This window comes from Bufo gargarizans, chromosome 2, assembly GCF_014858855.1.
Source record: "Bufo gargarizans isolate SCDJY-AF-19 chromosome 2, ASM1485885v1, whole genome shotgun sequence".
Classification (NCBI taxonomy): Eukaryota; Metazoa; Chordata; class Amphibia; order Anura; family Bufonidae; genus Bufo; species Bufo gargarizans.
This window is the reverse complement of record NC_058081.1, coordinates 19,782,653-19,810,077: the sequence shown is the minus strand read 5'-3', so window position 1 is coordinate 19,810,077 and position 27,425 is coordinate 19,782,653. Positions and strand designations below refer to the sequence as shown.

The 27,425-nt window shown below is 43.4% G+C and overlaps 1 protein-coding gene across 1 annotated transcript; it reads right to left on the bottom strand.

The window, feature by feature from the left end:
* Positions 1-14,081: 14,081 nt before the first annotated feature.
* On the bottom strand, positions 14,082-24,036 carry LOC122925498 (vomeronasal type-2 receptor 26-like). Its single transcript, XM_044276854.1, has 4 exons — positions 23,971-24,036; positions 20,570-20,797; positions 16,283-16,406; positions 14,082-14,989 (listed from the first exon to the last, which is right to left on the bottom strand). Exons 1-4 carry the CDS (start codon positions 24,034-24,036, stop codon positions 14,082-14,084), a joined length of 1,326 nt encoding a protein of 441 aa, XP_044132789.1.
* Positions 24,037-27,425: the final 3,389 nt, after the last annotated feature.

The window sequence follows — 27,425 nt, the reverse complement described above, 5'->3', positions numbered from 1 at the left end:
CCTGAATATTCAATCCCATGTAAATAACATCACTCCCTCCCAAAGTCACCATTAATATACAGTCCCATGTAAATAACACCAACCCCTCTCCAGCCTCCTCCAACACACAGCCTCGCGTAAATAACATCACCCCCTTCCCAGCCTCCTCCAACATACATTCCCATGTAAATAACATCACTCCCTCCCCAGCCTCCTCCAACATACAGTCCCATGTAAGTAACATCACTCCCTCCCACAGCTGCCATCAATATTCAGTCCCATGTAAATAATACCACTCCCTCCCCCAGCCACCATCAATATACAGTCCCATGTATATAACATCATTCCCTCCCACAGCCACCATCAACATACAGTCCCATGTAAATAACACCACTCCCTCCCACAGCCGCCTTCAACATACAGTCCCATGTAAATAACATCACTCCCTTCCCCAGCCAGCATCAATATACAGTCCCATGTAAATAACATCCGCCCCTCCCACAGCCACCTCCAACATGCAGCCTCAAGTAAATAACATCACTCCTGAACATTTAGTCCCATGATAACATCCCTCCCTTCAGCCCTAACTTCCTAACATACAGTCCCAGTTAAATAACCACAACTCCCAGCATTGCTCTGCCTCTCCCTTCACTTACCTCTCCTCATGTAGCAGACCTCACTACAGTTTCTTCCCCCAGGACTTCTCCTTTTCACTGCCCTCCTCTCCTGCACTGGTCACATGAAGGTGACATCATCGCAGGTCCTTCTCAACCCCTGCCTTCTGCACTGATCACAAGACCTGTGATGTCATCACAGGTCCTTCAGATCTTGTATTGCATTAGATTCAATTGTACTGCTGTCCTGAGGATTAATTTTAACGTCCTCACCCATCTGTTAGTCTATCAATAATTGAGACGTAAATCCTTTCCTATCATTCATTATCAGCTATATAGTTTTACAATATAATTTAAATTTGGGATGGCAGGTTTCCTTGCTGGTGGTATCAACAGAGAAAAGTGGGACAGTGAAGCTAAATTGTTATTCTCTGAGGCCCAATTACCAACTACGGACCCCACATTGACTCTAACAGGGGTTTTCAAAAATCTTACTCGTGCCTACAAAGAAAACGTTCGAGGTTGGTGGGAAATCCAGACCCTTGATACATATTTAAAGAAAAAATTGTACCAAGGGGACTTAGGATCCCCCTACTACCGGCTGTGCGTCTGAGATCCCCTGAATTTATAAAAAAGTGAGAGTCAGAATCAATTGAGTCATCTCTCCGCCTCATGTGCCTTTTATTAGAGGAAGAGAAATCCCTCTTTGAACAGAGAACTGTTATCCTCCAAGAACAAATTGAAACGGTCAAAAAATGATCTGCACAAGCGGAATTTGCCCGTAAAGAACAGGCATTAGAACAGGCAGTTCAGAAATACACTGCTTAATTAAAAGAGAGGAAACATTCACAATATTTACGAGATACTGCTGATTTTAGAGAGGAACGATTCTTCGACTACAAATCTAAACCAGCAAAGGTACTAGAGGCTGAGACTGAGCCTTCCTCATCTGAAGGGGAGTTAGACGTAGAAGCTACGTGCAATATCAGACAACCCAGATCAACATCTTCCAGGGGCTATCAGAATAGGGGGAATTCTCGGAGAGGCAGAGGAACATGATCAAGGGGCAATTTTGTAGGCCAGGGACCTTCCATTTCAACTTACCTCTTGAGAGAAAGAAAGAATCCCCAATAATGTGCCCCATAGCACCCTCACCATATGGAATGCCATCTGATGAACTACAGGTTATAAATCTATCCGATAGGACACTTACAGAAGCAGAGAATAAGGTTCTCAAAAAGGGCCTCTCCTTCGTTCCAACTCGGGCCTTTGATCTATTTGGCTGGATGAAAGTGTTGAACCTTTTTGTGAGAAAATTGAAGTGGAAGAAATTATTTAAGAGCCATTACAGACGTCAGTGTGCAGAACTTGGCATAGATAAAACTGATTTGGCAGACATGAGAAATTTGGTTGACCTTTTGTGTTAAAATGAGAAAACACCAGGTGAGAGACTCTTCAAATCTGTAAATAAGAACCATTCCCAATTGACCCCCCCCCCCCCATCAATGATACTACCCCAATGGGTATCTTTCTAAAATTGGTCATTGATGAATTGATGCAATTTGAGGGAACTAAGTATGGCAGCAACAGTACCAGGGATGAAGTGGGGGGCATTTTATCACTTAAAAAATATACCTCCATAGTGATAAAGCCAGGGGACAAAGGGGGAAATATTATAGTGATGGGATATGAACAGCATATTTGGTAATTGCTATGGCTTGCTCTCAGTCAATCCCACAGAAGGATATTGCAAGGAACTGAAAAATCTCCTCATTCCAGCCTTGCAATCTAATCTTGTTAGCAAGGCTGAATATCAGGCTCATTTGCCCAAGTGCCCACAACGGCCTGCTTTTATAGTTTGCCCAAAGTACATAAGGGCTTACAGCCTCTCAAGGGCAGGCTATTTGTTTTGTGCACTAATAGCCTGACACACCAAATCAGCAACTATGTGTCACAGATGGTGTTACAGAAAACTAGAAGACACAAATGAAGATCCGACTGACTTGATCCAAAACTAAGGAACAATAGAGTAAGCCCTGTAAGAGCCCTAGCTCTCTCTCTCTTACTGCTCAGCTTATGCAAAAATCTCAATGGTAGAAAATTGCATACCCTCGTTCCTCGACTGTATGACACCTGAACACCCTATAATAGTGAGGGGACACGACCACCGGCTCCCTACACTTAATACGGAGGGAGTCAGGGTCACCTAGGATCAAGCCCACAGGCAAACAGAAATAAAGAAAACAAACTTATCTTGTGGATGCAGCAGTAACAGCTTCTAGCATCAGCACACTCCAGGAAGTTGTATAAACCGCAAAGTGATGCAGTATGGGAGGGGATTTAAAGGGATGCAATCAGTGCAACTAGTTGACAGCTGAGAGAGGGAAACGAGATGACAAAACAAAAGCAAACAAAAGAACCTCAGGCAGGAGGTTCTGAAGAACGTCTGTCAGAGCTTCTCAGATGTCTGGCGGTGACACTATGTAGAAGTCATACTCAAGATTCGTAGGTGAGTAGGTAAAAGATTAGAACCTCAATGTCGGCGCTGTCAGCAGGAAAGTGGTCTAAGATAAAAATTGTCTTTGTACAAGGTCAACGCGTTTCAAGAGTGAACACTGTGTGATCCATTATAGTACCTAACCGCATGTTTTACAGAGCACACGTGGGACCTGCTCATTAGGGGAGGACTTTTTTATCTATGAAAGTGCTAATTGACTAGAAGACAAGGTGTCAGAAATTCCTATTGTTGCAGCTTCCTTTGCATTACAGGGATCGTTCCTTCTCTGCCGCAAACGCGCGATCTCGGAGCGCAGACTGCAGTGAATGGCAGGCAAAAAAAGCGTAATGTCACTTGTCACATTGGTATGGTCAACTATAGTACCTAGTAGCATGCTCTGGAGAGCACACGCAATGCCTGCTCTTAGGGGAGAATGATTTATTTATTTAATTAGTTGCAGAAGCGCTATTGTAACAAAGTGTCAAAGCTTCTGCTTGGTGTTGATTCCTTGATATCCCGTGATATTGTGGGGCATATTTGGGAGAATAACAAGAACGAAGTTCCATTCCCATTTGTGCTTCCCTTTAGCTATAATTCATCTTATGAAAACTGGAATCAGAGGGGAAGAGAAAAAAAATTAAAATGTTGTATATAGTGATTCAATGGTACATATTTCAGGGATTGACGGAAATGGCCACTAATATAATGATGGTGCTAGTGAACATTATACAAGCATACATCATATATAGATAAATTATATATTGGGGGGAGGGGGGGCCTGGGGAATTATTTCAATTCAAATCAGAAACTCCATCTAACAGGTAGTCAGATTGGTAATATAATATCAACAAGTACTATATTGCAAGGTGCCATATATGTACCAATAATGCCAAGTTTTACATTAGTACATAATTTCATTAATCTCATTGCATCCCTGCAGCCAGATGTTATAGGCCATTCGACTATCATGTATGGGGTATAATGTGGGGTACAATTTAGGTGATGTGTAACCCTATTATACCTGTTAAACCTGATAGATGATGTCATCAAAATAATAATAATAGTGATCTGAGATGTATCTGGATAGTGCTTACTATATAATGAAATGTAACAGATTAAAATACAATGGATTAGGTTCACCTAAACATCATGTTAAAATATCAAATTACTCAGTGTTTGAGTTTGGAGTGATATATACGTATATATATTTATTTACGGACGTCCATTGGTATATAGGATCGGTGTGGACTATGTCAATAAATTTATGTTGGTAAAGTATATCAAAATATGGTTTCACTGATCTCATTGAGCCCATGAGGTACTAGGGTGTCTAGTTGATTGATCCAGTAGACTTCTCTTTTTTTGTAAGTTGCTGAATCTATTAAACGGGTTTTCAGGTATGTAGTCAATAGGAGTAATTTTGAGAGGATGCTTTTCTTTATCCAACACTGAGAATCAAGAGACTGTCAGTTAAACCCACGTGCAGCCAGTCTCCCAGATTTTCTAGCCTCTGACACGGGAGGTAACGTGACACACACAGTTTTGCATTATCAGAATACTGTTCTAATGTAGCGGCACACAGTTTTATACAGTTCTAGATCCTGTTCGTGACGCCAAATGAATGCAATGGCCGGGCCCAGCGCCTGGGAGATACCTTGCCCATTAGTAGGTTTCTACGAAATATGTCCCTCTTATAGAGCAAGTAAACATGATGCCAGTTGCAGTTAAGCAAATGGAACATGGAGTCCACTTTGGAGATGGTAGTGTTGGTACCCAGTGTAGGAAGGCCAGAGTGGTGTTAAATAGGCCACAATATCCCTGGAGATGTTATGTAGCACTTTTGTCATGGTGCTCCTACCTGAATACGGGTGGATCCCAGACATGGTCGTCCGAAGCAGTGCAAAAGGGGATGAAGAACTTGGATGGGATAGAACAAAGTTGAGTCTAGACATGGTAAGTGTTGAACAGATGCTTTTACTTGGCATAAACGGTAATCCAAACAATTTCCAGACTTTATTTTGGTTTCCAATAGGTTTTAGCAGGACTTTGGCAGAAAAACACTTCTGCAAAACAAACTCCTCTCTTCTGTGTCCTTAGTGTAGCTCTCTCAGCTCTGCTATGTCAGCAATAGTAGTAGTCTGTCTCTTACTATGATACTAGAGATTGCTGGTATTTACTTTGAGTGCCTCAAGCTTGGGTTCAGCTTGGGTGAAGGCAATGCAAGCCCAGGAGGGGACATGCAACCAGGATACACTTTAGAGGCAGATCAACCTTTCCCCCCAAGAGGGGGTAGGCTAGACTTGACCTCTCCTTTAGGAGGGTAGACTAGACTGACTCACTAACACTAAACTCCTCCTCTCCTTCTCCCTCTAGAGGGAGATAGAGAATGGACAATCTAGTCCATTCCCTGTAACTAGCACTGCCAAGTGTTGCTGCCACCTTGTGGTAACCACGCACATTACATGAACCATAACAATTACATGAAATAAATATGCACATTATTCTGAGATGTCATAAAGTACATTAGATGACAGGTATTAGCACATAGGAAATGGTAGCAAGGTGTCAAAAGGAGTGGTAATGGCACTCTGGGTCATTACACACTGACCGTCCCCTTAACTGTCACCTCCACAACAGCCTGCCCCTAGGGTGGCCAGAGGTCCGGCTTTCAGTCTCCCTGTCCTTCGTCCGGTGCAGGGCCTGGACAGACACAGGGATGTCCTCTCGAACAGTTCACTCTCAGTCAGCAGCACTGTGCTGTCCGAGCATGAGCTGAAGGGAGAAAGTCATCCTCCCTCCCACCCCTGCAGCTGACAGAAGTTGATTTTTTACCTTAATTTTTTCAATCCCCGTCGGCTGTGGAGTGGGGATGGGCGTGGGGGTGGCCTAACCAAGCCATTGGTGTGGCTTACCGGGACCTGGGGCCAGGGTTTTTAAGTCTGTCTTTTGAGGGTGGCCCTTTTTAACTGTGACCTCCACAGCACTCCGCTCCCTTAACAATGTCATCCTCAGTGCCCTGCCACTTTAAAGCTGACCTACAGCAGTAAAGAAAAATGGCTTGGTTAGTTATGGAAACCTGGTGTAAAACTGTGTGTATGTGGAGACTAAGGACCTGCGAGCTTCTATTGGCTGATAAGGGTCATGTGATGTGCCATATTTGCATTTTTTGGGGGAATATCTCAGGAATTGTACGTGCTAAAGAGCTGAGACCTGGTCTAAAACCTTCCCAGACACCTGATGTACCTGTGTGCCAAATTTTGTGATTGTAAATGTGACAGTGCGGATTCCTTTAGCGGAAATATATACATACACTCAGCTTTATATATTTTATAACACATGCAATGGCACAATGTGTTTTTAAACATGCTGTTTGTTTTGTCTTTTTGTTTGTTTTTGTAAGCTCTGTACTTCTATGCTCTAAAGAATCACTTGATTTTCTTAGACTTTTAATCCTTTGGCTGCCAGAGATCAGGGTACATTATGTGCATTGGGTATTTGTAGATTTGTAGACCCAGAATTTGGTAGGTGGTGGCCTTGGGAGGAAGAAGAAGGGTTCTCACATGACCCTGTGAGGAAGTGTATGTGTGTGTTAAAGTGGAATGGAGCATCGAGCCTCAATTGTCTGTTTCCATGAATTATATTTTCACACAGTTACAAAGTTAATACGGTTGAAAAAAGACATAAGTCCATCAAGTTCAACCAAGGGATAAGTGGGGACGAGAATCCCAGAAGGAAATTAAGCTAAGATTTCTACACATTTTCATAAGTTTCAATGTTGTTTACTTTTAATAATTAATCTAAACCCTTTTTAAAACTGTCCACTGTTCCTGCTGTGACCACATCCTGAGGAGTCACAGTTCTTATAGTAAAGAAGTTTTGACGCTTTTGGAGACTGAACTTTTTCTTCTCCATTCGGAGGCAGTGCCCCCTTGTCTTTTGAGGGCAATGTACATTACGTTTTTCACGATATTTTTTTGTATGACCCATTTATAGATTGTTCTAGGTTCATCATGTCCCCCCTTAGACGACTCTTCTCAAGACTAAATAAATTCAATTATTTTAATCTTTTTTCATAACTAAGACCTTCAATGCCCCTTATCAGTTTAATCGCTCTCCTCTATACTTTGTCCAGCTGCAGAGCGTCCTTTTTATGGACTGGTGCCCAGAACTGAACTGTATATTCCAGATGAGGCCGCACCAACGCTTTGTAAAGTGGTGATATTACATCCCTGTCCCACGAGTCCATGCCTCGTTTAAAGCATGAAAATATCCACCCAAATCCTTCTCTATAAGTGACTCCCCCAGTGTTACATCCCCTAGGACATATGAAGCACAGAGATTATTACTACCAAGATGCATAACTTTACATTTTTAGTGTTCAAGTCAGCTTGTAGTTTATGGACATCTTCCATAGACTGTACAGTACTTCATAGCTTAGTGTCATCTGCCAAAATAGAAATGGTGCTATTAATCCTGTCCTTGATATCATTAATAAATAAATTAAATATTAGAGGACCCAGCACTGAACCTTGGGGTCACCACTTAAAACCCGGGACCATTCTGAATAGGAATCATTGACCACAACTCTCTGGACACGATCCTTCAGCCAGTTTTCAATCCAATTACAAGCTATGCTTTCTAAGCCTATAGGTCTATAATTACCTGTGAAGGATTTTTTGAATATAGGCACAACATTTGCCTCGCCCCAATCACTTGGCACTGTACCAGTACCTAGAGAATCTTTAAAAAATATAAACAGGGGCACAGCAAAGACTGAACAGAGCTCTTTAAGCACTCTTGGTTGTAATCCATCTGGACCCGGAGCCTTGTTCACATTTACCTTATTTAACCTATCTTAGACCATATCTATAGTTAGCCAATTGAGTATATTACTGGATGTACTAACATCAGATATCAGCTCCTTCCTCTTCTTTTGTATATACAGAGCTAAAAAAAAACATTTAGTAACTCTGCCTTTTCCTTATCTTCAGTGACTACCCCCCCATACCATTATTTAGGGGACCCACCTGCTCAGACCTTTTTTTTTTTAGCATTTATATATTTAAATAATTTTGGGGGATTTATTTTGCTCTCTTTTGCCAACTGCTGTTTGTTTTGTATTTTTGCAAATTTTATCTCCTTTTTACAGATTTTATTAAGCCTTTGTAAACTGACCCCTCAGATTTGTATTTAGATGCCCTTTTTTGTTTTTTATTTCCCTTTTTATAGTAGCTGTAAGCCATAGGGGGTTTAATTTTAGCTGTTTATACTTGTTACCTAAAGGAATGAATTACTCAATGTGGATATAAAGCTCTCCCATTTATCCTCTGTATTATTATGTGACAGTAGCTGCCCCCAGTCTATTCCCTGAAATGCTGCCCTCAACCCAGGGAAATTAGCCTTTTTAAAATTCAGTGCCTTTGCTCTGCCTGACAGAGATTTCTTCTTATAGATTAGGGGGAATATAATTATATTGTGGTCACTATTACCTAGTGTTTCTCAAACAGTAACATTTCCAACCAGCTCTGCATCATTAGAAATTACCAGATCCAACAGAGCATCGCCCCTAGTAGGAGCTTCTACAAACTGGCCCATAAAGTGGTCCTGCAGCAAGTTGAGGAATCTTCTCCCCTTTGCGTTTGAGGCAGAACCATGACCCCAGTCAATGTCTGGGAAGGTAAAATCTCCCATTATGACCACTGTGCCAGCCTGTGCAGCCTGCTCTATTTGGTTCTACAGTTGAGTTTCTATCTCCTCTGAGATGTTAGGGGGTCTATAGATTACACCAAGTATTATTTTTTCAGTGTTTATATCCCTTTGAAATTCCACCAGTAAGGTTTCCACATCCTCACCATCCGCACCCACAATTGCCTCTTTCACACTTGTCTTCAGATCACTCCTCACATACAGGCACCCGCCACCACCTTTTCTATTGACCAGGTCTTTCTTAAATAGTGTAAAAACCCTCAATATTAACATCCCAGTCATGTGAAGAGTCCAGCCATGTCTCAGCCACACCAACTACATCTATGTGTTCTTCTAGTACCATAGCCTCCAGCTCCCCCATTTTGCTAGACTTCTGGCATTTGTGAAAATACATTTTATATTACTATTACCTGTAAAGTGAATATCCTGGATTTTTGGTTATCTTGGTTTATGTTTGTATGTAACAGGTTTGTCACAGTCACTACCTCTGGCTGTGACCTTCTGTCTATGCTCTCGCTGCAGCTCCGTTCCTGTGTGTTGTTTGTGGTTCTTTATGGGTTAACTCCCCTGTGGCCTATTAGGAGTTAATCCTCTCTGTCTGCTCCATGGGTGTGGCCTCTCTGCTGCACTCACGGAATCTGTATATAAGGCTTATTTTCCATTAGTTCTGGGTCAGCTCCTCGAGTATGTGTTTGTTCTGTCCTTCTCTTGGTTTGTACTTTGTCTCCCATGCTGCTGACCCATGGCATCCGTGTCTGTCTGTGTTCTGTGAGTTCGCCTTCTTGTTCATTGTCGTCCTTTCTCCTGTGTTTCTGTTATCAGGGTTGCCATTTTGAGTTCCCCTGTGTTTATTATTATGTCTTTATGCCTCTGCCCTTATTTGTCTTGCCTATATTGCCTATCTTGTATCGTGCCTGTCTTCCCCTATTTCATATTCGTTCCTCCGTATGGAGGGTTCTGTCTCTGCTTTAGGGGATATTCTGTTCAGCAAGCCCTTGCTGCACCTTTCTTTGCAGCAGAGTGCCATGGGCAAGGCCATGCAGTTTACTTCTGGTGGAGCAAGTCCTCCTCTGCTTATTGTCACTCCTGTTTCCTTGCTATGTACTCCTGCTTGTGTTATTAGTTGCCCTGTTTGTATTTGCCTGTCTATGTTATGTCTGCCTATGTACCGCCGGTACCTTTGGTACCTGTTGTCCGTTCGTTCTTGCTGTCACTGTCTAGTTCACGCTCTGGAGTGGACGCTGGCAACTTCCTGCTGCAAAGTCTAACCCTACCATCTGGGGCCCTAATGAATACCAGGAGTTGCTTAGTCACGCCCCTCTGGAGTATTACTAGACAGTGGCGCAGTGGGGGTCCTGACGGTACATAGAGCTCATGTTTTGTCTGTGCTGCCTTCCCTGTCTTTTTTGTTTGTTCAATAAACTCTTGTGTGTCTGTACCTGATTTCCATCTATTTATTGATTGACGACGCAGAGGTCTTTCGCTGGATCCCTAACTCGTGACAAGGTTCTTGTTACCAGCAGTTCTATTTTTCATCGGTGTACATTTCTGCCCAGTCTTTTCCCTACTTTCTTCAGTAACCCCAGCCCCACTAAATCCCCACTGTCCCCTTCTATAACCCACTCTCTATCTACACTATCCACCCCCTTATTAGTATGACCCCCCCACCCTCCCCCCAGATTCTAGTTCAAAAGCTCCTCCAGCCGTCTAACCATTTTTTCCCCCAGAGCAGTTGCACCCTCCCCATTAAGGTGCAGCCCGTCCCTACTGTAGAGCCTGTAACCGACAGAGAAGTCGGCCCAGTTCTCCATGAACCCAAACCCTTCCTTCCTGCACCATCTTCTGAGCCACCTATTTAACTCCCTAAGCTCCCGTTGTCTCTCTGGTGACGCTCGTGGCACTGGTAGTATTTCTGAAAACACTACCTTGGAGGTCCTGGACTTGAGATTCTCTCCTAGTTCCCTAAAATCATTTTTAAGGACCTTCTATCTCCCTATGACTTTGTCATTGTCATTGGTGCCAATGTGTACCATGACCGCCTGGTCTTCCCCAGCCTCACCCAGCAATCTGTCAATCCGATCCACAATATGACGAACCCGAGCACCCTGAAGACAACACACTGTTTGGCATTCACGGTCTCGGCGACAGATGACCCTGTCTGTCCTCCTTATAATAGAGTCCCCTACCACCAGCATCTGTATGACCTTTTCTGCACTCCTTTTCCCATTCTTCCTGCAGCGGTCATCCTCCTGGTTTCTAGGAGAAACGCCCTGCTACAGTGTTGCTGGCCCTGGGCTTTCATCCCTAATATCACCCAAACAGGCATATTTACTAGGGTGTGCCAGCTCAGGACTAGCCTCCCTGGCACTTTTCCCTCTACCCCTTCTTCCTACATTAACCCAACTGCTGACTTGATAGTCCCAATCTTGCCCTCCTCCTCCCACCTCCATTTCACTGACCCCAGTCAGCGCCTGCACAGTGAGGTCTAAGCCGCTCTCTAGGTCTGCAATGCCCCTAAGTATTCCAAGTTGCTTATTTAGATCCAAGATCTGGGCTTCCAAATACGCAATGTGATTGCATCTAGTGCAAGTGTATTCACCCTTCGAATGGCTCTTCAAGGCATGCATACATTGCACAGGACACACACTTAGTAGCATTGTCCATGGAGCACATGTTTAAATGGGGATAAACAGTAAAGAAGAAAAACAGTAAATATGAGCTAGAATTAGACCCTGTCTGCTGTAGTTGGAGAACTAGCTAGAATCAAGCCAACAATACACAAGGAAAATCTGGCAAACCTTAGTTTCTTGCTCCTTGTCTTAAACTGCGGTTCTTTAAACTCCACTTATTCAGAAGCCACTAAGTACAGCAAGCCCAGTGAGAGTGAGCTCAGGATGAGTTCAGTGGTGCAATTAGCATATGGGAGCACAAACCACTCCCCTTAACCAAGTACAAAAAAGTGTCCAAAACATCAGTTTTGGGAAAATGAACCAAGCCTGAATTTAGAAGAATTTTTACACTCCACCGACTGATTCTGATGAATAGATTTAGCCTTGCTGGAAGTGCCTCATCTTGCCACTGTTGCTGTCTGCCTGCTGCCATAATGCCACTGCTGCAACCTGCCAACCATCACATTCTGTACAGCTTCTGCTGCAACCTGCATCATGCCACTGCTGCGACCAGAAACCATCACGTTCTGCACAGTGGCTGCTGCTGCCTGTATCATGCCGCTAATGCGACCTGCCTACCATCACCTTCTGTATGACTTCTCCATCATGCCACCGATGCTATCATGAGACTGCTGTGGCCTGCCGACCATTTTCTGCCTTAAAGAGGTTATCCAATTTCAATAACCCCCCCCCCCCCACACACACATGTGCCGGACCCTCACCGGTAATATACTTACCCCTCTCCCAGCGGTGCTCCTGGTCCCTGCATCGCCTCTGCTGATTCTCCCTGCACACGGATGAAAACATCTATTGTCGGGGGGAGCAGCCAATGGCAGGCAGGGACGAGCCTTCCTAGCATTGCAGGTGACGCTAGTGAGCCTTGTCCCTGTCCCCGCCTACCATTGGCTGCTCTCCCCCGACACCAGATGTTTTCATCCGTGTGCAGGGAGAAGCAGTAGTGGTGGTGCGGGAACCAGGAGGGGTGCCAGGAGCAGGGAGCGGAGTAAGTATATTACCAGTGAGGGGCCCAGCACATGTGCGGGGGGTTTCTTGAAATTGGATAACCCCTTTAAAGCGCCGGCTGTCTAATTCATGTTGCTGCCTTTCTGCCAACATGTACCATGTAAAAACAGGTATGGCAGCACAACATTTCACATATAAGCAAATAAAACTGAGCAATAAGGATCATTGTAACTTAAAATGGTATTATACCTACTATAAATAAATAAAAAAGTAGAAGCTCTTTGCGCACATTTTTGATCAAACGTGTGTTGGGCCCATCTACCAGGCGTCAAGGTGGCTTCTGCAGATGGGTAGGCTTGTAGGCTTAGTCAAGCCCAGGTGAGGCAGTTCTGTTAGTGTTACGGACCCATCTGCAGAAGCCACCTTGACGCCTGGTAGATGGGCCCTACACACATTTGATCAAAAATGTGCGCAAAGAACTTCTTTTTTTAAATTTATTTATAGTAGGTATAATACCATTTTAAGTTAGAATGATCCTTATTTCTCAGTTTTATTGTTTGTATGTGAAACATTGTGCTGCCATACCTTTTTTGTTTGTTTCCTGCATGTTAGCTTTATGGATATGCATCTGTGATTATGGATGTGCTAGTCTACATTTTCTTAGTAACATGTACCATATGGCTGCTGCTGCAGCCTCTGCTGCCTCAACTGCTGCTGCTCCTTGGTGCTAATCCCCTACTGCCACCACCATTAACGCAAAGCATCTGCCACCACTATCACTACAACTACTGCTACTACTACCCATAGGCAGCATTGTATGTTACATGCTATGCTGCTCCTGCTACCGCTACTATTGCGGACTATATCCATACTATACCCTTTCCACACCCACACTGCACTGCTGCTGCTCCCAATTAAAACGGAAAATTTTTAAGGCTTGCAGTTTTTCTTCTGAACTTGTGTGTGTCATACAACCCCGTCAAGGCATAATTTTTTTACACATTCCCCCCCCCCCCCCCCCCCAAGTTTTATCCCATAACACTGTAAATGCTTGAACATCATCTGACCCGATAAGGGACAATTTTTTGCAGCTTTGGAATATAAAAAAACGCATGAGACATGCCAGCACGGTGTGTTTTCAAACATGCAGTATGTTTACGCCATTAAACGTTGTTTACTCATATTTATGTATGTCAGAGTCAATCAGACATCATTTAATATTGCTGTCATTGCGTTCCAGAACTTGCGGATGGTGGAGGGAAAAAAAATCATTAAAAAAAAAGACAAAGAAAGCTGTTTTTCTTAAAAAAGATTCCTAGGAGGCTGAAGTGGGTTATATACCAACTTTCCGAGCAATTGGAGAAACTATGAAAATGTTTCAAAAATTTGGTAAACCGAACCTGAAACAAGTCTTGAGTGGTTCACTCATCTCTAATTGCCCCCCACCCGCCGCCCATTCAAGCTGACTTGATGTGGCATGGCTTTTGCATGGCTTTTGTTCTGGTTGTCTAGTGTATCTTAAGGACTTCATATAAGAACTACTTTAACTGCTTACTGTAATTGCATATATGATCCTGTTCTAACATGGTGTAGAATACTTTTTGAATAATGCAGACATAGGGTTTATTGGTAAGAACATTTTTAATTGAGTTTTTACATGATGATATGTTTTCCAAGAAGGTTTCTTTTGGAGTTTACTTGAGGATGAAACAAAATAATATAGCATTTTGGGAAAAAAAAGCAACAGAGTATGGCCCAACTAGAGGACATGATAGCAAAGACCTCCATGGCCACAGTGTATTTACCACTAGTACTTAGTGAAGCTGGAATGAAGGACACCCATACAGTGAGGAACGCCAACATGCTGAAAGTGATATACTTGGCCTCATTGAATCTATCAGGAAGTTTTCTTGCCAAGAAAGCAACAAGACAACTAATAAGGGCCAAGGAACTCATATATCCTAAAGTAAACCAAAATGCCGTGGAAGAACCTTCATTACATTCATAAACTAGAACTCCAGTCTTGGCTTTAAAGTTAAATTCAGGGAAGGGAGGAGAAATAATAAGCCATATTGTACAGATCAGGAACTGAATGACAGTGCCCATAGATATGACTAGATAGGACACATGAGGCCTGGCCCACCTTCGTAAATCACTGTTGGGTTTTGTAGCTCTAAAGGCAATCATTACCAAGATAGTCTTAGCCAAAATACATGAAATACTGAATGCAAAAACCAGGGCAAAGGCCACTTGACGTAGGAGGCACTTCTCATTTCCAGGATAGCCGATGAAAGCCAGGGAACACAAAAAACAAAGGGACAAGCAGATGAGAAGAAGACAACTGATGGTGTAATTGTTGGCACGGACTATGGGAGTGGTCTTATAGCAAATGAGTAGCCCTAGGATAGCTATAGGTACAAACGATGAAGTAACACTGGTAGATGTCAATGTGACGCCCAAAGTCTCTTCATACGAGAGGTATTCAATTGGTTTTGGTAGACATCTGTCCTTTTCTTCATTTGGCCACTTATTCCAAGGACATTTAGAACAATTGACTGCATCTAAGAGATGTTAATCAAAAAATATATATATTCAGATACCAATTATAATTATACTATTACACTGCCTGTCCAAAAAAAAGTTGCCACCCAAAAAAAACTGTCACACGCTGTAATATTTAGTTGGACTGCCTTTAGCTTTGATTATGGCACGTATTCACTGTGGCATTGTTTCGATAAGCTTCTGCAATGTCACAAGATTTATTTCCATCCAGTGTTGCATTCATTTTTTACCAAGATCTTGCATTGATGATGGTAGAGTCTGAAAGCCTTCTCCAGCACATCTGGACTCTATGGTGGTCAATCTATGTGTGAAAATGATTTCTCATGCTCCCTGAACCACTCTTTCACAATTCAAGCCCAATGAATCCTGGCATTGTCATCTTAGAATATGCCCGTGCCATCAGGTAAGAACAAATCCATTGATGGAATAACCTGGTCATTCAGGATGTTCAGGTAGTCAGCTGACCTCATTATTGGAGCACATACTGTTGCTGAACGTAGACCTGACCAACTGCAGCAACCCCAGATCATAGCACTGCCCCCACAGGCTTGTACAGTAGGCACTAGGCATGATGGGTGCATCACTTCATCTGCCTCTCTTCTTACCCTGATGCGCCCATCGCTCTGGAACAGGGAAAATCTGGACTCATCAGACCACATCACCTTCTTCCATTGCTCCAGAGTCCAGTCTTTAGCAAATTGAAGCCTTTTTTTCTGGTTTGCCTCACTGATTAGTGGTTTTCTTATGGCTACACAGCTGTTCAGTCCCAATCCCTTGAATTCCCTTTGCATTGTGCATGTGAAAATGCTCTTACTTTCACTATTAAACATAGCCCTGAGTTCTACTGTTGTTTTTCTTCGATTTGATTTCATCAAACATTTAAGTGATCGCCGATCACTATCATTCAGGATTTTTTTCCTGCCACATTTCTTCGTCGAATACGATGGGTCCCCACTATCCTTCCAGTTTTTAACAATGCGTTGGACAGTTCTTAACCCAATTTTATTAGTTTCTGGAATCTCCTTAGATGTATTCTCTGCTTGATGCATGCCAATGATTTGACCCTTCTCAAACAGACTAACATCATTTCCAACGACCACGAGATGTGTCTATCGAAATGATTGTTTAAGAAACTCATCGCACCAGTCGGGGATAAATAACTTATTGCCAGCTAAAATATAATTGCCCATGCAGTAATTATCCAATAGGAGGCTCATTACTATTTGTTTAGTTAAATCCAGGTGGCAACTTTTTTTTAGGACAGGCAGTGTATAATTCTATAACTAACTTACCTGTTTTATTGGAAAATTCTCCTTGTGAACAAGGAACACATTCAAAGCAACAATTTGGTTCTCCTGGGATGGAAGTTCTTTGTGAACCTGGTTGACAACTTTCACTGCATATAGATATTGGAACCTAGAAATGATATTAATGATATTAATATTAATTACGGTATATTCCTGTTTTTCAGATCTGCACAATTTTGGGAATTTGATTAGAAAATGTTTAATTTCTTATGATGGATCCAGATTTCTCACATGATCCGTGCTGTAATAGCATGGCATCAGGAGCCATACTATAACAGTACAAAGCTAGAGCTGACATTCAACTAGGAGGAACAGAGATACAGTATATCCAATCCCGGCAATTTTAACTGTTTTGATTTTGCTTTAGTACTTATCAGAGTCAAATGGTTGGCATGGCAGCCATGAGCCTCCAAGCCTTCATTGCATGTGAGGCTATTAGGACCAGCTGGACCTGTGAATACCATCAAAGTCAGAATGTAAGTTGAAGGGGTTATACCATGAAAAGTGTTCCTATGCAATGAATTGTATTGCAATATACAGGCAACAAAATATTGTTTGGCTTCTGTACATTTTCTTTTCCTCTTTGTTATTCTGGTCAACATTCTCCTGCATTCAGTGGTTGACTTAACATGTACATTAAGTTCCCTGCTCTCTTCCTCCTCTCAGTGCTGGTGTACTGATCTCAAAGTGTAGTAGGTGAAGTGGACCAGAAACCTTTCATCTATTCATCCATACTTCTAAATTCATAAAACTTAACTTTATAGCTATATCTCTTTCTAGACAGTGAAGAAGGAGATCAAGGTACATTACATACCATACACATCTCTGGGACTATTTGTGAAGGACTATTTTCTATGCAGGAGAAGGTGTTAACAAAACTAATTGCAATACTTCCTGGGTGACTGATGATCGGCTGTCCACGCACAGAAAGGGAAGCAAGTTCTTCAAATACATGGGTAAATTAAGAGCTTTAGGTTCACCTCTAATGACCTAACACTGGGACAATGGGGGAAATGTATTATCTGATATCCTCCATTTTTGGCGTATATCTGGGGCAGATTACAACAAAAAAGTTATTTGGGCAATCTGTGACTTTTCCCCACTCACGTTAGGTCTAAAAAAGAGGGAATGAAGTGGGCAGGGAAGGGGGTAGGCTAGGGGGCCCCTCTCATTATCATTTTCTACACCCGCTAGCCCACAGTGCCGCCGGAAGTCCGCTGTTGTTTTTGTCCGGCCGCCTCTCGGCATGTTTAACATAGTGAATGGGGCCAGAGCGGACCTCTGGCAGCACGGTAGGCTAGCGTAAGCACGGATCTGGCAGGCTGCTCCCCCACTTGAATAGCCTGTCGGACTATGCTACCGCAAGTGTGAACATAGCCTCACACATATATGGATATCCTGCTCTTAATTCAGTCAGAAAGAAGACTCTACAGTGCAAAGAAGAAGCCATTTCTAAGCAAGATCCACAAGCTCAGGCATTTTCACTGGGCCAGGGATCATTTAAAATGGAGTGTGGCAAAATGGAAGACTGTTCTGTGGTCAGACGAGTCATGATTCGAAGTTCTTTTTGGAAATCTGGGACGCCATGTCATCCGGACCAAAGAGGACAAGGACAACCCAAGTTGTTATCAACGCTCAGTTCAGAAGCCTGCATCTCTGATGGTATGGGGTTGCATGAGTGCGTGTGGCATGGGCAGCTTGCATGTCTGGAAAGGCACCATCAATGCAGAAAAATATATTCAGGTTCTAGAACAACATATGCTCCCATCCAGACGTCATCTCTTTCAGAGAAGACCCTGCATTTTTCAACAAGATAATGCCAGACCACATTCTGCATCAATCACAACATCATGGCTGCGTAGGAGAAGGATCCGGGTACTGAAATGGCCAGTCTGCAGTCCAGATCTTTCACCTATAGAGAACATTTGGCGCATCATAAAGAGGAAGGTGCAACAAAGAAGGCCCAAGACGATTGAACAGTTAGAGGCCTGTATTAGACAAGAATGGGAGAGCATTCCTATTTCTAAACTTGAGAAACTGGTCTCCTCGGTCCCCAGACGTCTGTTGAGTGTTGTAAGAAGAAGGGGAGATGCCACACAGTAGTGAAAATAGCCTTGTCCTAACTTTTTGGGGATTTGTTGACACCATGAAATTCTGATTCAACATATTTTTCCCTTAAAATTTAACATTTTCTCAGTTTCAACTTTTGTTCCGTGATTTATGTTCTATTCTGAATAAAATATTAGAAGTTGGCACCTTCACATCATTGCATTCAGTTTTTATTCACGATTTGTATAGTGTCCCAACTTTTTGGGAATCCGGTTTGTAATTTGTATTATGTCTTAACAAATGTGCATCTAAAACCCTATTAAATACAATTGTTCCTTGGTTTTTTACAGGTACACCAGCAGGTGACAGCAATGCATTGGCCAGGTCCTAGTTACAGTTTATCATATCTAGGCTGGAATGGATTATTCCAGCTTGGCTCCTCCTCTGTGGAGGTGTGGACTGTTCCCACATCCTGCAGCATGGGTGGGGAAGCAAGTTAGAGTCAGTGTAGCCTCTTCCCCGCCAGGGGAAGGCTGTGTGATAGCCTTCAGTAGATCCCCTGCATAGGGAAGAAAGCAAGGATCTTGTCTCAGATGAGACATTGATCAAATTCCCAGTCTGAGAACCTTAAGCCTCGGCTGGATGAAGAAAGCAGACAATCTCCAGAGTTTCAGGAAGAAAGCATCCCCTGAGAAACTACCTGTGAGTAAAGTCCAGGGACCTAGGAGAAGCCATTCCTCCTCCGCTAGTCTGTCCCCACAAAGCAGAAGCTATAGAAAAGCGCAAAAGATGAGTTCCTGCCACAAGTACAGAGCAACAAAGCAGACAAATTATCCTGCAAGCTCACATTTAAAGAACAGAAGCATTTATTCCTGCCAATGATTGCTAAAACCTGCTGGGACCAAAGACCAAAGCTGTATACTGCTCGGATACAAGTTATCTTCAGTAAAGAAAAGCCTGAACTTCATCTAAAGGTCTGGACATAATTTCTGATGCAAAATTCCTCTATTACTCCTACTATCACTACACTCAAATTTTTTGCAAAGTAGTCCAGCCATACCCAGGTAGGAGACACCGTTGACACCATTATCACCACCCATTAGAGACATTATAAGCCATTACACCACTCTGGCATTCCTAATCTGGGTCGTGCATTATAACACCTTGGAAGGGCCCTAGGGTAGTACCCTGTGCACGCTGCAATTGGTGTCACAAACAAATACAGACTATTATCCACCCGCATCCTGGCCCACTGCATAAGTGGCGTCAGCGTTACCCCATATCCTGCTCTATTGCACACACACCAGCTATCCACAACTCAAACTGAACCTATAAACCGCATAGCATAGTGGGAGAAACAACAATAAATAGAGAAGGTTAAATGACCATAATAGCCACACCTGGGAAGGAAAAGAAGGTGTGGCAAGCACCAAAAACAACACAGATGTCATTTGATCCAAACAGAAAACCTGTCAGATCAAACCACGTGTTGTCAGTCTCACCGATCTCCTGCCATCTGTCGCGGGAACGTCCGCACACAGATCAAATATAAAAAATTGTAATCACCCCCCTTTTCCAATTTGACATATTAAAATAAACAAAACAAAAATAAACACCAAAGGTATTGCGTATTGCGTCCAAAAACGTCTTAACTATTAATATATAAAAATATTTTTCCTAGCACACATGATTCGCCATTTTTGGTCACTTTATCCTCCAAAAAATTGAATAATAGTGATAAAAAAATAGGACCTCTTACAGCTCTGCAGACGGAAATATAAAAAAAATTATGACTGAAGATGGTGATGCAAAGAACATTTTTATTTTTTTAAAGGTATTGATTTTTTTAAAAGCAGTAAAACAAAATAAAAACTATACATATTTGGTATCGCCATAATCATATTGACCCACACAATAAGGATGTAGTGTCATTTTTACAGCAAAGTAAGCATTGTAGTATCAAAACCCCAAAAAACTTGGCAAAAATGTGGATTTTTTTTAAACTTCACCCCCAAAGATTTTTTTTCCCGTTTTGCAATTAGAGACATAGTAAATTAAATAGGGCCATTGCAAAATACAACTAGCCCTGCAGAAAATGAAATAAAGTTATGGCTCTCGGAACGTCAACAAAAAAACACATCTATTGTCAACACAGTTATGGCTCTCGGAACGTGGAAAAAAAAAAACACATCTATTGTCAACACTGTTTATTCATTTTCTTACCTTTCCATTACTGAATGTCCACTGGACAGAACTGGTGTTAATATGAAGGGCTCCTCTGTAAGAGGCTGTGCTGGTAAATCTTCCCACTTTAACCTGTTTGATGGAACCTCCCAGGTCCATTTGCCAGTTGACAATATCATATGATGGAGGGGGGTCTCCATTCTCATCAAAAAACAAATCCTTTCCACTACTTAACTTTATTCGGGCCTTCTTCATGTAATGGAGAACCTAGAAAGATAATTTGATAGACTATGAAAAGGGTCCAACGTAATTTTTATATTGATACTTTGGGGATTCGCTCTGATAGGCAGGGTAAGCGGACGCAGTACAGAGGCAAAAACCAGTTTGTAAAGCAAAACTTCTGTGTTTATTCACACATAAGGTATAGCACAAAACGCAAGTCACTTTGCAGTTTTGGTGTTTGTTCACACACACACGAAAAGTTCATAAAGCAAGAAAGTCACCTTATCTCCTGGGTGTTAGTTCACACCCTGCTGGCTTTTCTGCCTCGTCAAGTCCATAAGCAGGCTTTACGAGGCCTGTTTCCCCTACACCCAGGTCTCAGCCCTCCAACTCGGCACAAGCCTCAGATCCCAACACAGAGATCCCCTCTTCTGAACCCTGCTGGCTTTTAAAGGCAGCTAGGTGTTGTCAAAACCCCGGACCAGCACCTGGGATCCAGTCCCGTGTTTGACCCCATCTGGCTGCCAATCAATCCAGCAGCACACACTGGAAGGAAGATACCTGTTTTCCCAGACAATACCCTTCACTGTGTCACATACCCCCCTTTGTTCAACCCTGAGCGGGTGAACACATGCCAAACAGTGCACCCGGGACAGGGCATCTGCTTTTCCCTGCAACCGAGCTTCCCTGTGTTCTACTGTGGCTTGTCACCAAGCCTCGGGTACCCGGTATGGTTTTAGCCGGACTTTCGCCTGAGACTCAGTGACAATGTAATGCCGAATTGTCCGCGTTCCAACAAACAAACTCCTACAAAAACCGGCCGCAGTCTGTCTTCAGTACAGGTTTCCCTATCTTTCCAAGGTTTGAGTAAATTCACATGGTAAATCTGCTCCGTCTTTCTCCGCCCTGGCTGGTGTACCTTGTAGTTTACATCTCCAATTTTCTCTAGTACCTCGTAGGGACGCTTCCACCTAGCGCAGAACTTACTGTCCACAGTCGGCCCACAAACCAAAACTGGATATCCCCGGCTAAAGTTACGGACCCCAGATGTTCGATTATAGGTCCGACTCTGGGCTTGCTGAGCTATCTTCCTATGCTCGCTACCTATCCTATTCTGTGGGGTTGTCTCCCGTGTTATGTGAGCGGGTGTGGACCCACTGCACTCCAGAGGGGCGTAACTAAGCAGCTACCTGGTATTCACAAGAGCCCCTGATGGTGGGGATAGGCTTGGGCCATAGGGTAGCTGCAAGGTGCCACTCCAGAGTATTCCCCAAGTCAGTGGTAGCTGACCAGGGGGTCAGAGTGCTCGGTGCAAGCACCAAGGGGACTTATGAGGCCTGGAGGTACGGGTCAGGACAGGCAGCAATCAAGCAAAGTCAGCAAACAGGATCCAAGGTTAGGGGCAGGCGGCAAAAAGGCAAAGTCCATAAACGAAGTCCGAGGTCAGAGGCAGGAGGCATAAAGCAAAGTCCAGGAGTACAATAGCAGGATTCAGTACACAGGGAGGCAGACAAGATAAACACCTTTGCACAGGAACTAGACAGGCTAGACACTGTAGTAGGAAGTGCCTTTAAATACCTCCTGCAATCCGGCCATTGGCTGCTGAGACAGAGGACGTGTATGTGTTGCCACATAGTAAAGAGAGACACACCCACGCAAGCTTCAGCACCAGTGCAAGTCTCTAGCAGCAAGGAAACATTTGTATGGATCACATGTAGCAGAGTTAAGTTAGTTGCTGCCCGTGTTTGTCAGCTGTGCGGCAGGAGGGAAAAGAGGGAGCCCGGCGCCCATGCCTGCGGATAGGGGCAGCGATGCCAACACGGGCCATTGAGCTAACATCCCACTCATCCACCGGACCTACCGTGGGCCCCTCCGCCTTGGGTTTCCTGTGTTCTAACAACTTAACTGGGCCAAGCCTCAATACTGGAGCTTTTCCTATCTCTCAGGGATCAGTATGTAAAACGGCCGGCCACAAGGCTGGGAACAACGGAAAGTCTCTTCCTAATATCAAGTCATAGTGCATGCTCATGGTTACGGCCACCTCATGGATCCACCTGCTGGCACACATGCTTAGGGACACCAGAGCAGTGGGGTACTCTATTAAATCTCCATGTACGCTGAGCTACCTATCCTATTCTGTGGGGTTGTCTCCCGTGGTGTAAACTCAGTTGGTTGCACCAGGGAAGCTATCACAAAGGTCACCCTGAGTTCAGCAGAGCCACCACGAGAGTGACTCCCACCTCCACCTGACACAAAGGTTTATTATTGAGAGTTTCTGGAGTGTCTGACGGACCGACCTTTCTGGCATACCATGACTGTCGATACCCAAAGTTTACGTCCATTGGCTCGATCAGGTGGGGACAGTCGGCCCGTACATGGCTGGGCTCATGACACCTCTTTAGACAAACTTTGTAGCCACCTGCTTCTGTTTAGCTGTGGATAGGGTGTCCACCATTTACTACAGGCGGCCTTTATGCCCCCTTCCCCAACATCTGGTGTATTTCTTCTGAATCTTCTACCCTCCAGCGGCACAGTGCCTAACGAAGGCTGAATTGTCGTCCGAAAACGTTTGCACAAGGAAAGCAGCATTTCAAGTTTTTCTGAATAAACATCGAAATCAATTTACACAATCTTCGGGGCTGTGATTTGTATTATATATGGGCTCATGACACCACCAGCAGATTATCAGGTTCCGATCCCCAAAGGGCACATCCCGTGCAGTCTTTATCAGCTCAGGCCACTGGGTCGGTCTGGGGTGGGGATTTTCTAGATTTTGTTAGATCCTTTCCCAAAGTTCCCCCATGGAGTTCCTCAGTAGGCCCATACCGTTCGACCAGGTTCACCATCTCCAGGGCACTAGTAGGAGACATCTGGCCAACCCAGCGCTGGAGGGGTAGTGGCAATGCCCTCCAGAATTTTTCAGCTACAATACGGACCAGCATAGCAGTGGGACTCAGTACGTCAGGCGGTAGCCATTTTAGCAAGAGATACAGCAAATTATAATACTGGGGTCTTGCTGCCTCAGCCGGGCTAAACTCCCACTTATGCACCCGCTGGGCCCGGACCAACACATTCACCCCCAGTCTCGCCAGGATCTCACCCTTGACCTTATAGTAGTCTGCCGCTTGCTCATCCGGTAAATCAAAGTAAACCTGTTGGGATCCTGGTGCCAGGAACGGAGCGATGACCTCAGCCCACTGGTCTCAGGGTAGACTCACCACCTTCTTGAACACCGCCAGGTAGGTTTCGACATAATCTGTCGGTGCCACATTGGGGATCGCCATGCGGACCGCTTTCCAGGCATCGTGGACTCCATGAGATACTCCTGTCTTCTCTAAGGCAATCACGTGTTGCAGCAGCCGCTGGTTCGTTTCTTGCTGTCACTGATTAGCTTCTAGCAGTTGTCTGTTAGTCTCCTGCTGCTGCTCCTTGGTTTGTTGTTGCCTTAGGTTGACCGGCACCAGCTGCTTCATCATCTCCTCCATCTTGTCCCGTGATGCTGGTTGCAACTTAGCAGGCTTAATCCAGGACATACAACAGAGCCCGAAAAAAATGCTACAAATATATTTTAAGCTTTATGCCAGCCTCATTGTGATTGCCCGCATCCGTCACCAATTCTGGGTATTCTCTCTGGTAGGCATGGTAAGCGGACACAGTACAGAGGCAAAAACCGGTTTATAAAGCAAAACTTCAGTGTTTATTCACACATAAGGTATAGCACAAAACACAAGTCACTTTGCGGTCTTGGTGTTTGTTCACACACACGAAAAGTTCATGAAGTAGGAAAGTCACCTTATCTCCTGGGTGTTAGTTCACACCCTGCTGGCAGTTCTGCCTTGTCAAGTCCATAAGCAGGCTTTAGGAAGCTACACCCCTACACCCTTGTCTCAGCCCTCCAACTCGGCACAAGCCTCAGATCCCAACACAGAGATCCCCTGCTGATCCCAGCTGTCTTTTAAAGGCAGCTAGGTGTTGCAAAATCCCCAGACCTGAGATCCAGTCCAGTGTTTGACCCCACCTGGCCGCCAATCAGTCCAGCAGCACACACTGGGAGGAAAATACCTGTTTTCCCAGAGAATACCCTTCACTGTGTCACAATACTTAGCATATGTCTTCAATATCAGATTGACTCCTGGCAATCCCACTGATTTGCTGTTCCGTAGTACCTCTGGCACTGGAACTACATATCTCTGACCACTCTGTAGTGGATGGAGCTGGTTACTACAGCACTGCTCCCATTTACTTGATGTATACTTTTTCCATCTATTTTGGACATCAGAGCTCCTGCAGAACAGAGTGGGACAGAGGTCCTGGGTGTCAGACCCCCGCCAATTGGATATAGAGCTATTTTAAGAATGGGCTATCATTATTAAAGTCCTGAAGAACCCATTTATGTCCATAAACTATAAATGTACACCATACTATATGTTGCAGTCACATGTGGGGATTTTGATGCAATTTTTAGAATATTTTTGGAATTTAAAAATAATTTTAAACTCATTCAAAATTCTGAAGCTGACTCAGGTCATGCATACTTTTATACGATCAGGTATTGGTGTGACTGAGAGTATGTAGGTCTTGCCATGGTTTTACAGTTAGAAATCAACATAAAATGGTGGCAGAAAATTCATAATTTGTTACAGTGCTGTCATGGTGCCACTCTCTGACACACCGTTACCACCACATAGACCATATTCCCTTACATAGAGAAACATGCACTGAAATCAGCATATGTTACATGAAAATGTCGCCTTAGAACTGATGTAGCTAAAAGACTCGGTAATAATAATGTTAGATCACTGCTCACTATAGTTGTATAAAAGACAGTGCATGACCACTGATACATTTCCTCCTCAATGTGACTCACTGAGGAGGAACAGTGGACTAGGCGAAGGTGCCAAGTGATCTAGAATCTATTACCCATTCTGTGGATAGGTTAGGAATACAAATAGGCTGGTATATTAGTTATAGGCATTTCTGTAGTTTCTTATCTCAAGTGCAGATTTCTTACTTGCCATGGCTTAATGTTCAAACTATCTGAGCAGCTTCCATTTAGAAAAGGACCTTCTCCCACTCTACATAAACGCAGGTCATGCATAGCTTTAGCAATTACATGGATAGCATTGTAGAGGTTATATGGCATTCCGAAGTTGGATATATCATTCAGGATTATCTGAAAGTTCTCCAATCTGTCGTCCACTGTGCAATTCCTGTTTGGTCTTTCATAGTTAAAGGTCATATTTTTGACATCCAGAAATGTACAACCAATATTATCCTCCCAAAACATCCTATCCCAGTGCTCTTCTAACACTTTGGAGAAATTAAAATTCTCAATATAGTCCTGGAACCCCAGGATGTGTTCAACAGCAAAATCGAAACCCAAGGTTCCTGTAAGAAGTTTGGAATATTTTTCAAAAACTAGCAAGCTGGATGTTGACCAGCCGTCACTGGCCACCCATAGCTTCCCAGTTATATTATGGCGTAGACATTCCTCAAACAGTAGAATGACGTCCGCTTCAGATGCAAATATAATTATCGTCTTGGCTCTGGACTTTTTGATGGTCTGGATGATACGTGGAATGTTATGATATGGACGACTGCTCTGGATATACTCCAAAAATTCCACACAAGCTCCAGATTTGATGAATTCTTGTCTCACTCCCTGTATGCCCTGGTATCCATAATCATTTGAATCAGCGATCATCCCCACCCAGGTCCATTGGAAATGTAATAGCAGCTGAGCCAGCCCTACGGATTGGAAAGCATCACTTGGAGCAGTACGAAGAAAGGATGGGAACCGAGTCTTGTCACTTAGATGAGAGCTGGTCGAAACATGGCTGATCTACAATGTGAAAATGTTATTTAAAAAATATTGCAAATGTATAAATATTTTTATTTAATTATACAATTTCAATTCTATTGCTTAGATTTTTCAAATGAACACCTCAGTGATGATTAGTGTTGAATGACTCGAAGTCAAACAAATTTAATTCAATCCGAATTTCAGGAGAAATTTAATTCGCCACAAAGCTGACTTTCCTTTTGCTTCGTGGTAACGAATCTATTTTTCCTGAAATGTCAGTAAAAAAACAAAACAAAACAAAAAAAAAACTTACCTCATCCATTTGCTCCTTTCGGCCATCTTGATTGAAGAAACCACGCTAAATCTTGCAAGAAATGACACGTGACGTCACCATGTCAGTGAGCTGTTTGGGTGCAGTGATGTCATCAGTGGTCAGTTATCACGTCATCACATTACCGTGTAAGATTTTGTGCGGTTTCTTCAATCAGGATGGCCGTGACAGCCTCTCCGCTGGCAAATAGATAAGGTGAGATTATTATTATTTTTTTTAACCCTGATTAACCCATGAAAGGACTCAATTATAATGTCAGATGCCATGATCAACGATGAGTGCGGCATCTGAGGGTTTGGATAACAATGATTGCTTTTCTCAGCCTGTGGGAAGGTCAGCTTACATCTCTGTTCCTCTCTGTTTCTATCTTGTGTAAGCTGCAATGCAACGTGAACAGGACTGTCACTCTTTCCCTTTCTAATACAAGGTTTGAAAAAAAAACTAAAAAACATCTATTTTAAAGGTTATGGACACCCATTTTATTAATACATTTTACTAATTTTGGGTAAAAAAAAGGAGAGAAATGAAGTACAACAGGA

Coding starts and splice junctions, on each gene's coding strand:
- LOC122925498 (XM_044276854.1), bottom strand. CDS start 24,036: ATGGCGATCCCCAATGTGGCACCGACAGATTATGTCGAAACCTACCTG. Junction 20,798..23,970: donor TGGCGGTGTTCAAGAAGGTG/GTGAGTCTACCC, acceptor TTATCTTTCTAG/GTTCTCCATTACATGAAGAA. Junction 14,990..16,282: donor AGAATTTTCCAATAAAACAG/GTAAGTTAGTTA, acceptor AACATCTCTTAG/ATGCAGTCAATTGTTCTAAA.